Source organism: Canis lupus, chromosome X, assembly GCF_011100685.1.
Source record: "Canis lupus familiaris isolate Mischka breed German Shepherd chromosome X, alternate assembly UU_Cfam_GSD_1.0, whole genome shotgun sequence".
Taxonomy (NCBI): Eukaryota; Metazoa; Chordata; class Mammalia; order Carnivora; family Canidae; genus Canis; species Canis lupus.
This window is the reverse complement of record NC_049260.1, coordinates 119,165,356-119,179,206: the sequence shown is the minus strand read 5'-3', so window position 1 is coordinate 119,179,206 and position 13,851 is coordinate 119,165,356. Positions and strand designations below refer to the sequence as shown.

Sequence of the window (13,851 nt, the reverse complement as noted above, 5' to 3'; positions counted from 1 at the left end):
CAACTCCTGACCTCCCATTCAGTGTCTCACCCTGACCAAAGGCCCAAAGCTTTACTGGCCTGTGTGCACAGACCCATGAGTTACCCAGACATTGAGGAAAGATTCTGGGCCATACACAGGATGATGCCCACATCATCTCCCCTAGCAAATTTTGATTCACCACCAAATTTCAGGGCCATCTTATTACTACAGATTCTTAATGTTCCTTATTCAAAGGCATGAAATGGCACAGAATTGAAAAAGCATGACCCCAAATAAGCCAGAAAGCACATCCATGTGGCTTTGGAGTGGGTACATGTTACAGTGTCCCAGAAACATCAGCATATAACATGGTTTTGAAGACTACCTTGGATTTGTACCATCCTTCTGATAAGTTGGTGGCTTGTCCAATTCAACATTCACACTGGCTCCAAAGTGATTGTGTGGAGGGCAGGCTTCTGAAGAGCAGGGCTGTGAAGGAGAGAATCTGGTACATTCAGGCACTTGGGTCATAGAGGGCCTGGGTTAGGGGAAAAAAGTGGCTGTGGCCTGGGGCACAGCAGGGTGGACAGAGCATGGAGTTATAAGACTCAAACCAGCTTCACCACTGCTCCAGTGGAAGGAGAAAGAGCTGGGATCCAATCCTGGGGAAGGCCAGCAGGCCCCCTAAACTCCCTGGGGGGGGGATCAGCTTGACAATGTCTTCAGCCAAGAGACACAAGATGCCAGCTGAAGGCTAAGTCACTTTCAACCTGACATTCTCCACTCTAAGTTCCCCAAAGTCCACATCCTGAATTCCACCAATTAGAGAATCACAGGAGTCCCCAGGACTCTGCTTGCAAAATGCACCACTTGCTTCCTGAGGCAGCCCTTTTTCTGGCTACTTCAAGTTGACTTGGGTAAGTGTGTCATCATTCTGTTCCTGAGATCTCCCTGAGAGGTGGCTGGAGTCTGGACAGGGGGGCTGTAGGACATATAGCTGGGTTTGGGGACTCCAGGAACTTGGGGAGGAGGCTAGGAGCAATGGAAGAAGCCAAGAAGGTAATATGTATGGTTCTGCTTGGATTTCAAGCTGCAAATCCTTGGTCTTCTTCAAGGGCCCAGAAGGAGCCACTTTATCATGGAGATGTCCCCAAGGAGCTGTAAATTGCAACCATGGAGAGATGAGAGGGAAGGAAGGAAGTCCCAAAGCACCATTGGCCCTCTTGTCACCAAGGGCGGCTCAGGAAGCAAGTGGGCCAGCATCCTTTCTGGAGCACACTTCCCAGTGAAGGGAGCAGGGACTATTTCCTATTGGAAGGTGGAGTGGGCAGGCTGTGTCTGGGCCTACAGAGCCACCATGGTGTCCCTGTATTATCCTCCTTGGACCTCTCCTGTCACCAGGGGCTCCAGGAAGGCTTCCCAGGTGGAGAGAGAGGCTCCTAGGACCTCGTCCTCCAGTGAGATGCGCCTGTAAAGACCAGGTCAAGTACATGTGGCCAGGCCTCCTGGGCAGACAGGAAGAAACATCCCTGTAAGAGGTTACCAAGCAGCTGCCCACACAATTCCCTTCTCTCTTCACTCCTGTCATGTTCTCATTCCTGCATCTCCACTCATGGCTTGCCTTTTGCCCTTTGTGATTCCATACTGGCTTTCTGCCACATGTCTCTGGGACCCTCTGCCCTTCACATAAGATGCCCTCTTATTTCTCATGTTTTCTCCTTTAAAAAATATTTTATTTATTTATTCATGAGAGACACAGAGACACAGAGGGAGAAGCAGGCTCCGTACGGGGAGCCTGATGCAGGACTTGATGCCAGGACCCCGGGATCACAACCTGAGCCAAAGGCAGACGCTCCACCACTGAGCCACCCGGGCATCCTCCCCCATGTCTTCTCCTAATGCACCCTTTTGGCTGGGGCAGCTTGCAGCCTTCATTCCTTCTGTCACTTTCAGCTAATGTCTTTCTCAAAGCATCCGCTTTGTGCCTGGTGCTGTGAAAAGCACTGTTAATACACCGTGTTGTATGTGATCACCTTCCAGGACAGGAGAACTGCTGAGCCAGTAAGAGAAGAAAGGGGATTATAGGCAGAGAGAACACTTGCAAAGGCACAGAGGTCATGCAAGTGGAGGCAGGTGGAGCTTTGGAGAAAACTGTCATCTATGTTCATTCTCTGTGGAGTCTGAGTCTCTGTGGAGTGTGGAGGCACCCTCCTTTCAGGCAGGTCCTCTAGGTTGGGCTCTGAGAGCTCATCACAAAAGTGTTTTCCTGGGGCGCCTGGGTGGCTCCGATGGTTTAGCCTCTGCCTTCAGCTTAGGTCATGATCCTGGAATATCCTGGATCGAGTCCCACGTCTGTCAGGCTCCCGGCTCAGTGGGAGCCCTTTCCTTCTGCCGTTCCCCCTGCTTGTGCTCTCTCTCTTTGTCAAATATATAAAAATATATATTTTTTAAAAAAGTGTTTTCCTCAGCCTGACCCTGGAACAGAACAGGAACTGACCTGGGCCATGCGAGATCCTGTGTGTAAACACAGCATATTGAGCCAAGCAACATGAAGCCATGTCTCAGTGAGCTTGATCCATACATTTCTAATACAGGTGGATGGCTTTCTCCCAGTCTCCAGTCCATCCTGGGATCCTGTGGCCTAAAATGATTATTTTCTCTGGCTTGACATACAGCACACTCCCCCTTACCCTGGTCTATTTGCAACCCTAGGCCTGTGCACAGTGAGGACTCAGCTCCTGAATCCCTTTAGCCAGCAGCTCCCTCCCTGCATCCTGCATCCAGTCAGTAACCAGGGAGCCCCTGGGAGATACAGGCAGGAGTCACAATGTCCCAAGATCCCTTCAAAGAAGCAGGGCTCCCTCCCCCAGGCCTCAAACTGGGACCCCAGCATCTGCCAGGAGCAATGATCTATTATTCCTCAGCCTGTAGTAGCTGCAGGCTTATCTGCAGGCACCCACTCTCCTTTCTGCTCCACATTCTCCAGGTCACTGACACACTGAGGGTTTTTGAGTGTTATTACATAATAAGTTAGACCACGTTTGCACATGCCCATCCACTTGAGATGGACCATCCATTTGTTAACTAATTGTCAAGGGAGGAAAACATTGCATCAGCCAATTTACATGTGGATTGTAAATTGTGTAAATGTGTAAATTGTTGGATCAGACAGAAACTGATTCAACAATATTAAAATGTGGGGGAGAATGTATATCTCAGATGCTCAGAAGTAATAGCTCCTTAGTGCCCACCTACTTTGACAATAATTTTATATACAGATGACAACTTGTATATAATTTTTCTTAGGGGTTGAATTACACTCCCCTGAAAATTATGCTGAACTACTAATCCCAAAGAAAAGAGAGGTGACCTTATTTGGACATACCATCTTGGCAGATGTACTCCAGGTCAGATGAGCTCATTAGAGGGGGCCATAAGGAGTCTGACTGGTGTCCTCATAAGAAGAGGGGAAATTGGACATACAAAAGTACAGAAGGAAGGCAGCCATGTGAGAAGGAAAATCCTGGATTGATGAGACTGAGAGCCAAGGAAAAATTGGGGGTGCGAGATGCTGGAAGAGGCAAGAACAGAACCTTCTCCAGAGCTTTCAGGGGGAGCATGGCCCTACAAACACCTTGAGTGTGGACTGTGAGCATCCATAATTGTGAGAAAAGAAATCTGCCCACATTCAATTTGTGGTACCTTGGTAGGTAGTCCTAGGAAATGAGTATAGTCTCAAGTCAAGGCACAAATCTTCCCCATCTTACCAAAGAGGAAACAGAGAGCCAGATACTGGACCCGCTCATGTGTCCCTTCACAACCCAATTGGATTACCATGTATTCTGAAACGGAGATGAGGAGTGATGGGCTCTAGGACAGAAGGTGTAAGGATAGTTTTCACTTGGAGGTGAGTGTTGAACTGTGGCCACTGCAGGCTGCTCAGAGGTTCAGGCCTGGCCACTGCTCTCAGGACTTCCACTCCAGTCTGGTCCCCTTCTCTTCCAGGCAACTGAGAGACCCAATGTTCTCCTGCAGGCCCACTGCCCGGAGAGGTTGGAAGTCAGACACACAGCAGGCCAGTAGTTTGAAAAACATACCCACCCGGCCTGTGCAAATTCACTGCATCCCCACAATGAGAGTTTCTTATAGTGACTTAGGACAGTCTCTTCATCTGAGTGCTAGGTACATGTGCTTTTGACCCTGGATGCTATTTCAGGAGGTCCCTTGGAGTCACACCCCATATGTGCTCGTGAAGAGTTACAGGGCAGCTGTCCGGGAATCTGTCACAGAAGAAGGCAGGCAAGACCCAGGAAAGAAGTCAACTCCTCCCCACGGAGGCTGGAATTTAGGGCAGGATGTGTCATGGCTGGGGGATGGGGGCTTAACAGAGAAGCAGAACCATGGATGAGACGCCCCAAGGCAGAATGTAAAGTGGCAGGCTTGGGGCATATAGGGAAAGTCAAGACTTCCTGCTGAGGACCGGGGATCTCCTGCCTAATCCACCTTGGCCTGGTGACAACTGCCAGACACCTGGCCACTGTGTGTGAACACAGACATTGTGGGATAGGACCTGGCACCCTGGAGATGCCTCACCGAGGACCCTCGTGCTGGTGCTCAGGCGCCCTGAGTGCTCCATGCCAGCAGTCCATGGTGGCCTGGATCAAACCCTGGGCCCAGCAGTCACTTTCCTCCCAGGACAGCACGCAGGGTCCCGGCATCCAACCACGACTGGCCCACAGGCCTGCACCTGGGACTTCTGCCAAGGCCACCAGCCTCAGGATGGCGGGTGCTCCTCATCCCCCCTCTCGTGAAAGGGCCGACCTTCTGCACTGCCTGCCAACTGGGGACCCAAAGGCCCTCCTGCCCGCCTGCTTGCAAAACCCTCATGTGAACCTGAGGGCCTGTGGGGTGTGGGGGAGCATACCAGTGACCACCGCCATCACTCACTACACTTTCCTCTGCTCAAAGTGCCATTTCGGGACCCCAGGGTCCGAGGCAACTCTGGGGATGACTGACAGATCCACACCCCCTCTCTGGGTCAGCCTCAGAAAGCCAACCTCACAGTGGCCTTCACAAGGACACCAGCTTCACGGAGTGATGGCTATCACCCAGGAGTTCTCTGACAAGAACCACCAGGGACAGTCTCCACAGTCACCAGGCTAGGAGTGTCATTACCGGCCCCTAGGACACGGCCTGGGACCTAGGACCCGGGACCCAGGCCTGGGCCTAGGACCGGCCCTGCCGACGCGGCCTGGTCAGCACCCCTGGGAGCACAGGTAGGCAGAGAGGGGATCCCTGTCTGGGGACCCCCACAGCAAGATGAGTGCCAGTGAGCAGCAGCACTGGGTAGGGAGCGGTTGGCAGTGGGGAAAGAGGACTAAGCCATAAGGTCTGCAGGCTGAGGCCACGGTCAGGAGAGACAGGGCAGGGCAAGCAGCCGGGGCTGTGGGGGCTGTCCGGCTGCACCCCAGGACAGGACGCCCCCGATCCCAGCCAGGCAACTGGTCAGCGGGCAGCCGGCCTCCTGAAGGAGCCTCGTGTGGGGCCTGAGGGGATTGATGGCCGCGTCTCGGGGACCCGAGGGTCAGGTGGCAGGAAGGACTGCCCACCGGCCCTCTAAGTGGGGTACAGTGACTCTTCTGCAGAATGCCCCCACGTGCCCACCAGCTGTGGGGCAGGTGCTTCCAAGGCAGGATTACATCTGATTGTCACTACTATGCACACTCACCTGGCTGTGGTGGTTCAGGAATAGGGATCCCTCCTCACTCCTAGCACCTTGCTGCACTTCCCATGGCAAGAACCTCGAAAATCTCCACGGGCTGACAACGTGCTCTTTCCCCTGATGCACTGCCACCTGCCAGTCTCTGTTACTGTCCCATTTCAGGAGAGACCGGCACACGGGACCACTGGCGACTGAGGACCGTTAGTGGTTGGGAGAAGGTCCAGCCTTATTGTAACGTCCACCACCACACCCCCTGCCCTAAGAATTTGCTGTTCCTGTGACATATCCCAGGATGGGAGAGCAAGGGGAACCGAAGAGAAACTGAGCAGAATGAGCTGTCTGCACACGACCCTCTCAGACCACATAGGATTCAATGGCCGTGACGCTGGGGCAGTCTTCTTGCCTCACTGGGGGCAACTCAGACCTCCCACAATTCCAGGAAAAGCTCAGGGCTGGTTGGCTGGCTCAGGTCTCAGGGCACCCCTCCCTGCCTTCCTGTGGGATAGTGGCCGCTAGACACAGTCCTGGAAGGCAGTGTGACCCCGGGCCCCTCATGTCCTCTCTGAGCTCAGCTGCTCTGTGGCCATGAGGCAGCTGCCAGCAGGGCTCCCTTGGCCTCAGACAGGACCCTTCTCTTCCGTTCCTGAAAAACCAAGTGAATGCAGGAGCGCACATCGACGGTACTTTGGAAAAATGACACACGGCATAGATAAGAAGCAAAAGTGAACACTGTTTATTTTCCTATTTCCACACTCCAGCACTTGCCTGCTGCACTCTTGGCCTTTCCAACAAATTCCAATGCCAATGCCCTGTGATTTCATCCAGAACCCAAACAAGGAGGGAAGGTCTCCCAACTTGTATCCAGGACATGACAAAACTCTTAACTCTTGAACTGGGGAAGTACGAATGGGAAGGGGTGCATGTCACTCACACTGGGCTGCAGAAAACTTCTATCTCAAAAGAACAAACATGGAGAGCTTCCTCAAAGCAACCAAACACTGGATGTTGGGGTTATCGCAGAGCCCAGGGCCCCAGAGAGGCTCTTGGCCCTGCATTCTCCCAACCTGCCCTGGCCCTTAACTCCTGAGAACACCCAGGACTTTCTCTTTACACACCCAACAGGAAAACACAGGGAGGAAGCACCCTAAGGTCTCCCTTCATGCCGACCCCACCAAAGCTTGGAAAGGGCCTAGCTACCCCTGGGGCTCTGGCCCCATCTTCCTTATCCACCAACCTCTTCTCACAGGGCCAGGGAGGAACTCACATCATTGCTACGGACCAGGAGCACATAGTCGATGACCTGCAACTTACTGGTTTCCTCATAGGCCCTGGGACCCCACAGGAACTCGTAATAGGCAGGATCGATCCTGCCACCTACCGGCATTGCATGTAGCATTCCTGCACCCAGACATTGGTGAGGAGGTCCCTGGGCTCCCCATAGATGATGTGCTCTTGTCCATCGTACACCCCTGTGACCCCCAGAGCCTCCCACACCTCCTCCTCGGTGGCACAGTCGTCCTGCAGGAGGACCAACCACAGGACCAGCCCCAGGAGGCTGGTCTTGGGCAGGCCCCACTGATCGCTCAGCATCCCATCCCAGGTGAGGCCCAGGATGGGGTTGAGGACGTAGGAGTGCTCCCTGGGATCCACTTCAATCACGTCTAGGCCAAAGACCAGCTGCATGCATCTGGATGCTTGGCTCAAGATGACGGGGAAGTCGTCCTGGTATTCTGGAGTGACGACCTCCAGCATCTCTACCTTGGTGGTGGGCTGCTTGATGCGATACTTGAGAAGCAGGAACATCAACAGGGCAAACATCTTCATGTGGAAACTGCCCTCCACCAAGGACTCCTCATCTCCTCCCTCCGCTGGATGCTGGGGCCAGGAAGCTCAGGCTGATCAAGGCCACCAGAAGCCCCACCACTGGGGGAGGGGTCAGCACTCTGAGAGCACTGGGGAACACTCAGGGCCGTGGGAGTAGCAGATCCCTCCTCTGGGGGGCCAAAGACCATGCTAGAAAAGGACAAGGAAGGGGAAGAAGAGAAGGAGGAGAAGGAGGAGGGGGGGAGGAGGAGGAGGAGTACAGAATGAGAGGAGACACAGGATACGGAAGAGAAGGGGGAGAAGGGGAAGATGGAACATCTTTCTTTCCCTCCTCCTCCACCTCAGCCCCAGAGAGCTGGGCATCCACCAGGCCCCAGGCCTCTTCTGGGTCTTCTGCCACCTTCCAAAGTTCGATGCTCTTACCTAGGGGCATGGTAACACATTCAGGCTGAACCTGAAGACAGTTGGGAGAGCTTGTCAGGGGGCAGCCCGGCCAAGATACCCTGAGGTGCCAGGGCTGACAGGGGGCCGTGCCCGGCTCCCCTGCAGAGAGCTACACTGTGTTGGGCTGGGAGAACCCCTGAAACCAGGGACGGAGAGAGCGTGCACCTCACCTGGACAAGTGGCACTGGCCCGCGTCAACTCTGGTCTGTGACCTGAGGGACCCCTGCCTCAGATCGATTCCTCTGCTGTCACTTCTTGAAGTCCCTGCAGGAAGGAAGGAGAAGGCGCCTCTGGGTGCAGACCGCCAGCCCAGCCCTGGGCCCCAGTGTGGACAGGAGGGCTGGCACATTCTCTGGGAGGTCTCCAGCAGTCAAGGTGGGGAGTCCCCTCCTTAGCCTCTCAAAAGACTGCCCCGGCCCTGTCCTTCTCAGGCCAAACTGTCCCTGCAAGATCACAGGTCCCCAACACTCAACAGGAGGAAGCCAGGGGCCCAGCTGTGGCCAAACCTGTCAAAGTCTCCAGGACTGGTCCTGGATCATGCACAAAGGATGGGCCAGCTCTGGCTTCCATCTGGGCTCGAATGGGGCGCCTCTCGCTCTTCACCTGGAGCACACAGAAGGCCAGAGAAGAATCCTCGGCTGGCCCTGAGGCCACCCTCCTTGCACCTTCCTTGCAAGGGCCCCTGCCACGACCCTCCACCAGCCAAAGTCCAGAGAAATCAGTCGGTCTACCCTCCCACCCCTCCATATGGTCCACACAAACGTCCGGGCGGCCCGGTTCCTAGGGATCCTGCTGAGGAAGGCATCTGCTCATTTCTCACCTTGACCCCTGCCAGGGCCTGGATCACGGCCAGGGCAGGGCACCCGCCTCCTCTGCTGACCTAAGTCCAGACACTCAGGCACAGGCCCTCTCCTCTCTGAGCTCAAGGATCTGGAGAGGAGGAGGGGCTCCCCCAGACAGGACCGGCCCTGGTTCCCTTCCCAGGGCTGCCAGGGAGGGGCACCCAGATTTCGGGGCAATAACCTCCTGGACCTGAGGCCTGGCTAGGGGGCCACCGACCCCATCAGTGTGGGGTGGGCAGAGGTCCACCCTCTGCCCCCTCAGGGAAGCCCTGCTCCTGACCCCAAGGGTCCCCAGTGTCTCGGGAGACCCAGATGTGGAAGTCTGGCCGCCCTGCCTCAGGCTGGAGGGCAGATCCCCAACTCCCAGGGGAACTCAGCCCTGGCGACTATCTGCCTGTTCCCCTCTGGCAGCTCAGTGTCCATCCCTCGCCTCCCCTTAGCCCCTGGACCCTCCCCCCCGCTCAGTGTCTGCTCCCGCCACACCAGGCCCCAGGCTCTCGGGTACCCGGATGTCCCAGGCCTGCCTCACCCGCCGCCACCATCCGGCCCCGTCCCGCTCCTCCGCGGCCTTCCCGGGCTCACCGTGGGCCCTGACCTCCGTCGGGTCCCCTCTGTCCCCCTCAGGGTCCATCCCTCGCCTCCCCTTAGCCCCGGGACCCTCCCTCCAGCACCCTCAGCGTCTGCTCCCGCCACACCAGGCCTCAGGCTCTCGGGTACCCGGATGTCCCAGGCCTTCCGCACCCGCCGCCACCATCCGGCCCCATTCGGCTCCTCCGCGGCCTTCCCGGCTCACCATGGGCCCTGACCTCCGCCGGGTCCCCTCTGTCCTGGGCTCCTTGGTCCCTCCCCCCCTCAGGCCCTGGCAAACTTCCCTTAGGATTGGGCTCCTGAGCTCCCTGGGCTCGGGTCCCCAACCCCCCCCCCAGCCCATTTCCCGGGTGGCCGTGTGTGTCCGGCCTCCCCAGGGCCGCCCCCAGCCCCGAGGTGGGGGCCCAGTGACTCTCTCTCGCAGGGAGGAGTGGAGGCATGAAGGTGGGGTGGGGGACCCCCGCAGTTCTCCCTCAGCTCCTCACCCCACTCCGGGGAGGGCCCGGGCCCGTCCTGCCTCCGGGGATCCGAGGCCTCTGCCCCAGGCCCCGGCATCCAGGCCTCAGCTCGACGCCGCGGCCCCACCTTCCCCCGTGTGGTCTCTCAGGGTTCAGAAAGAGCCCCCCCACCCCCCGCCGCCCTCCGGGGCCCCTCCCCCGCCCTCGGAGCCCCCTCCCGGGGCTACCTGCTGCCCGGCTGCCGCCGGCCCGGGCCTGGCCTCCTTCCAGGGGACCCCAATGCGCCCCCCACACGAGGCCCTCCGCTCCCTCAGACCTCCGAGGCGGAAGTCGGCCCACGTCACATCCGGACCCCGTGCCAGGGGTCCCTAAGGGCTGGTTGCACGTCCGCGGGAGATGGGCTCTGCGTGGCGGGGGTAGGAGGACACCTGTGGGAGGCTCCCTGGGTCCTCTCGCGGGTCCTCCCTCCCCGGACTCGGGCGGGCTGCGGCCTCGGCTCTCTGCAGACCTCAGTCGGTGCCCCTTACACCGAGCCTCTCAGGCCCCGACGTGTCGTCCCTGAGCGCCCGAGGGGTGGTTGCTGCGGCTCGGGCCCCACCGGCTCTGCAGGTCCCGGGGTGGCCCAGGGCTGCCGGCAGGGGCACAGCAGGGTTCGGCGGCCCCCAGCGTCCTGGCACAGGTCGGCTCTCAGTCCTCACCCAGGAGGCCCTCATCAGGACACAGGCCTGCTGTGCAGCCGCAGCGCCCATAGCCCCGGGGCAGGGCAGGGGCAGGGGCCGGGAGGAAGCGCCCCTTCCCACGGGGTCCCTTGGCCAGCAGCCAGACTTTAGGGACATCGTGTTAAAGGTTTAGTTTCCTGGGGGCGGCCGAGCAGCTGCAAGGGTGTCTAGGGGTGTCCCGTATTGCGGGGCCCACTGCAGGGAGTTTTCCCCTGACATGCTGCGTCATCGGGAGAAACACACCGTCCCTCTCTACCTAGCGTGTGTCCAGTGCACGCGTATGTATAAGGTGTGCAGATTATAGGTGCTGGTATGCAAATGTACGTACATATCACCTAAATACGGACAGCGACACGTATGTGCGTGTGTGTTCCCGTTATACATGCGTTTGTATATGTATTTATACCAAATGTGGAAGAAGGCGGTCATGTGAGAGACTCAACTGCCCATTGCTGACTTTCAAGATGGAGGAAGCATCTATGAGCCAAAGATGGTGGTCACCCTCTGGGTGTTGGAAAAGTCATGAAAACACATTTCTCCTTGGAGACTTCCCAAAGCATCACAGCCCTGCTCATGGCTTGATGTTAGCCCAGTGAGACTCTCCTGGGACTTCTGACTTCCAACATTTGTGTTGTTCCATTAATGAATTTGTGTTGTGCCACTAACTTTGTGGTGATCTGTTACCACAGCAATAGGAAAGTAATACAGTTTCAAAGAAACTGGAAATAGGAAGGGAGCTATCATATTTTGGAGGACATGGAGGGGACATAATGACTGCATGTAATGGTGCCATCCTGGGCTGCAAAGAAAAAGGGCACATTTCTACCCCTTTGCCCCCAGGGCTCTTGGCCCCTTGGCCACTGTATGGTCCCTCCGACTGTACCACCACTCTGGACAATTGCAGGTGGCCAACTGGAAAATACACAGAAGTCTGTGGCTGAGGTGCAGAGACAAGACCACCCAAGAGGATGGTGCATGCCTCCTCCCACATTACTCCTTGCAGGGTCAAGGATCCTATCCCCCCAGTGAGAGAAAATGAGGGACAAGTTTGAGGGACTGGGTCCTGACAGTTGGAGAATGGCCAGCACGAAGCTGGGGGTGTAGGAAACACATGAGGCTGTTTCTACAGAAGCCTCAGGAGTCAAGGGATCTGTTACCACACTGTGAGTTCACAGAGCACAGTCCACTGTCTTTTATTATTAGGGGACCTAAGTCAGGCACACATGATTTCCTAGGGGCAAGACTCCAGATCCTGTGCCTTTAAGGTGCAAGGCCAGGGTGGAGGTGTTCAAAAGAGGAGCTGCCCCACAGGAAGCTGTCTGTCCCCGGTGGTTCTTGTCAGAGAATCATGGGTCATAGCCACCGCTCCGTGAAGCTGGTGTCCTCGTGAAGGCCACTGCCAGTTGGCTTTCTGAGGCTGAGCCAGGGAGGGGGTGTGGACCACTCTGCCATCCCCAGAGCTGCCTGTGCCTCTGGGGTTTGGAAACGAGCATTTTGAACAGAGGAAAGTGTAGTAGGTGATGGCGGTGGTCACTGGGATACTCCCCCACACCCACAGGCCCTCGGGCTCACATGAGGATTTTGTAAGCAGCCGGGCAGGAGGGCTTTCGGGCCCCAGGCAGCAGGCTGTGCAGAAGGTCGGCCTCCCACGAGAGGGGTGAGAAGGAGCACCTGCCATCCTGAGGCTGGTGGCCTTGGCACAAGTCCCAGGAGCAGACCCTGTGAGGCAGTTGAGGCTGGACGCGGAGACACCTCTGCTAATGTTGCTTGCTGTGGGGAACTGGTGGGTCCAGAGTTCAGAAGGACTGGTGAGCTGTAGGAGCTAGGACACCCCTGGGCCTCCTACCCCCTTTGTTGGAGTCATTCTGGGGTGCATCTCTTTAGCCACAGCCTCTTGTGTGGACACATCCACCCAGGCCCTGAGCTGTTGTAAGCAGGGCAAAGCAAGTCAGACAATAGCTCCCTGGCCTTGAGGACTCACTCTCGGTCCTTATCTTCCCGATCTGAGAAGCCTCTGGTTTTTCCCAGGTAGAGCAAAAGACCTGCTCTACACTCTGGTCTCCTTTGCGAGGAGTTGAGGTGCTGCCTGGCTCTTGCCAGACCTGCCCTGTGGCAGATACCCCTGCAGGTGTCCTAAGGCCCTTCGTGGGCAAATAAGTGTTTGCAGGTCTCCATCTGGCATCATTGAGAGCCTCCTGCTAAAATCCGGGGAAGACAGCTGGGAGGTAGGGCTAGCACAGGGGTTGCAGGGCTTGAGGAAGGAATGGATTCCAGAAATGTCTATGCGATGGAAGAATGCAGACTAGTGTATGATGCTGGCTTAGAAGTTAAAGGAAGGGAAAGAAGTGAAGAAGATTCAGGAAGGTTGTGTTGCACACTGCCTGGTTTTGTGTGCTTATGTTTGCTTTTCCTTTGAATCTTTCTTTCTTTTTCTGAAACTTAGCCATTACCTTTTGTTCAGTTGCTCTTTGCCCTTTTTATTTTAAAAACTTCAACAAACTCTTAATTTTAAACTATTTTCTTGGGATCCCTGGGTGGCGCAGCGGTTTGGCGCCTGCCTTTGGCCCAGGGCGCGATCCTGGAGACCCGGGATCAAATCCCACGTCAGGCTCCCGGTGCATGGAGCCTGCTTCTCCCTCTGCCTGTGTCTCTGCCTCTCTCTCTCTCTCCGTGTGACTATCATGAATAAATAAATTTAAAAAAAAAGAAAAAAAATTTAAACTATTTTCTTTTCGACTTGTAAAAAATTTGCAAAGATAGTCACAGTTTCTTTACGCCCCTCACTCAGTTTCCCATTATTAACCACTTCCGTCAATGTGGCACATTTGTTGCAATTAATGGGGTAATTTTGACACTTTACTTATTAGTAACTGAAGCCATACTTTACTCAGACTTAGGCAGTGTTTACCCAGAGTCTGTTTTCTGTTCCAGGATCCCACCAACATACCGCCTTACATTATTTCTAGTGTTTCTTTGGCTGTGGCAGTTTCTTTTTTTTCTGAGGAGCTTGACTCTTTTGGGGAGGAGTGATTAAATATTTTGTACATTGGCCCTCAGTCTCGATGTTTCTGAACTTTTACTCATGATTAGTCAGGAGTTCTGTGTTTTGGAAGGAAGCTACAGCGGTGAAGTGCTACTGTCATCACATCCTACCAGCACTACATACCAGTAACTTGATTTATCACTGATGAGGTTTACCTTGATCACCTGACCAAGTTAATGCCTCTTAGGTGTTAAACTTACTGGTGTCAGCCCCCTTTCCATACTGTCCTCTTTGGAAGAAAGTCACCGTA

General features: G+C 55.7%; 1 protein-coding gene across 12 annotated transcripts; it reads right to left on the bottom strand.

The window, feature by feature from the left end:
* Window positions 1-6,409: 6,409 nt before the first annotated feature.
* On the bottom strand, window positions 6,410-10,628 carry LOC119868248 (melanoma-associated antigen 10-like). 12 transcript variants are annotated; one of them, XR_005386034.1, is made up of 4 exons: window positions 10,067-10,628; window positions 8,458-8,554; window positions 8,122-8,215; window positions 6,410-7,696 (listed from the first exon to the last, which is right to left on the bottom strand). XR_005386034.1 is itself a non-coding variant. In XM_038586636.1 (3 exons), the coding sequence occupies exon 3, from the start codon at window positions 7,505-7,507 to the stop codon at window positions 7,058-7,060; it is 450 nt and encodes a 149-aa protein (XP_038442564.1). In that variant the 5' UTR covers window positions 7,508-7,696; window positions 8,122-8,554; window positions 10,067-10,478; the 3' UTR covers window positions 6,410-7,057. The 12 variants fall into 12 exon arrangements, 11 of the variants coding, with proteins under 11 accessions (XP_038442564.1, XP_038442570.1, XP_038442567.1 ...); XM_038586636.1 differs by having other exon boundaries at window positions 8,122-8,554; window positions 10,067-10,478; XM_038586642.1 differs by lacking the exon at window positions 8,458-8,554 and having other exon boundaries at window positions 6,410-7,930; window positions 10,067-10,478.
* Between the last annotated feature and the right edge of the window lie 3,223 nt (window positions 10,629-13,851).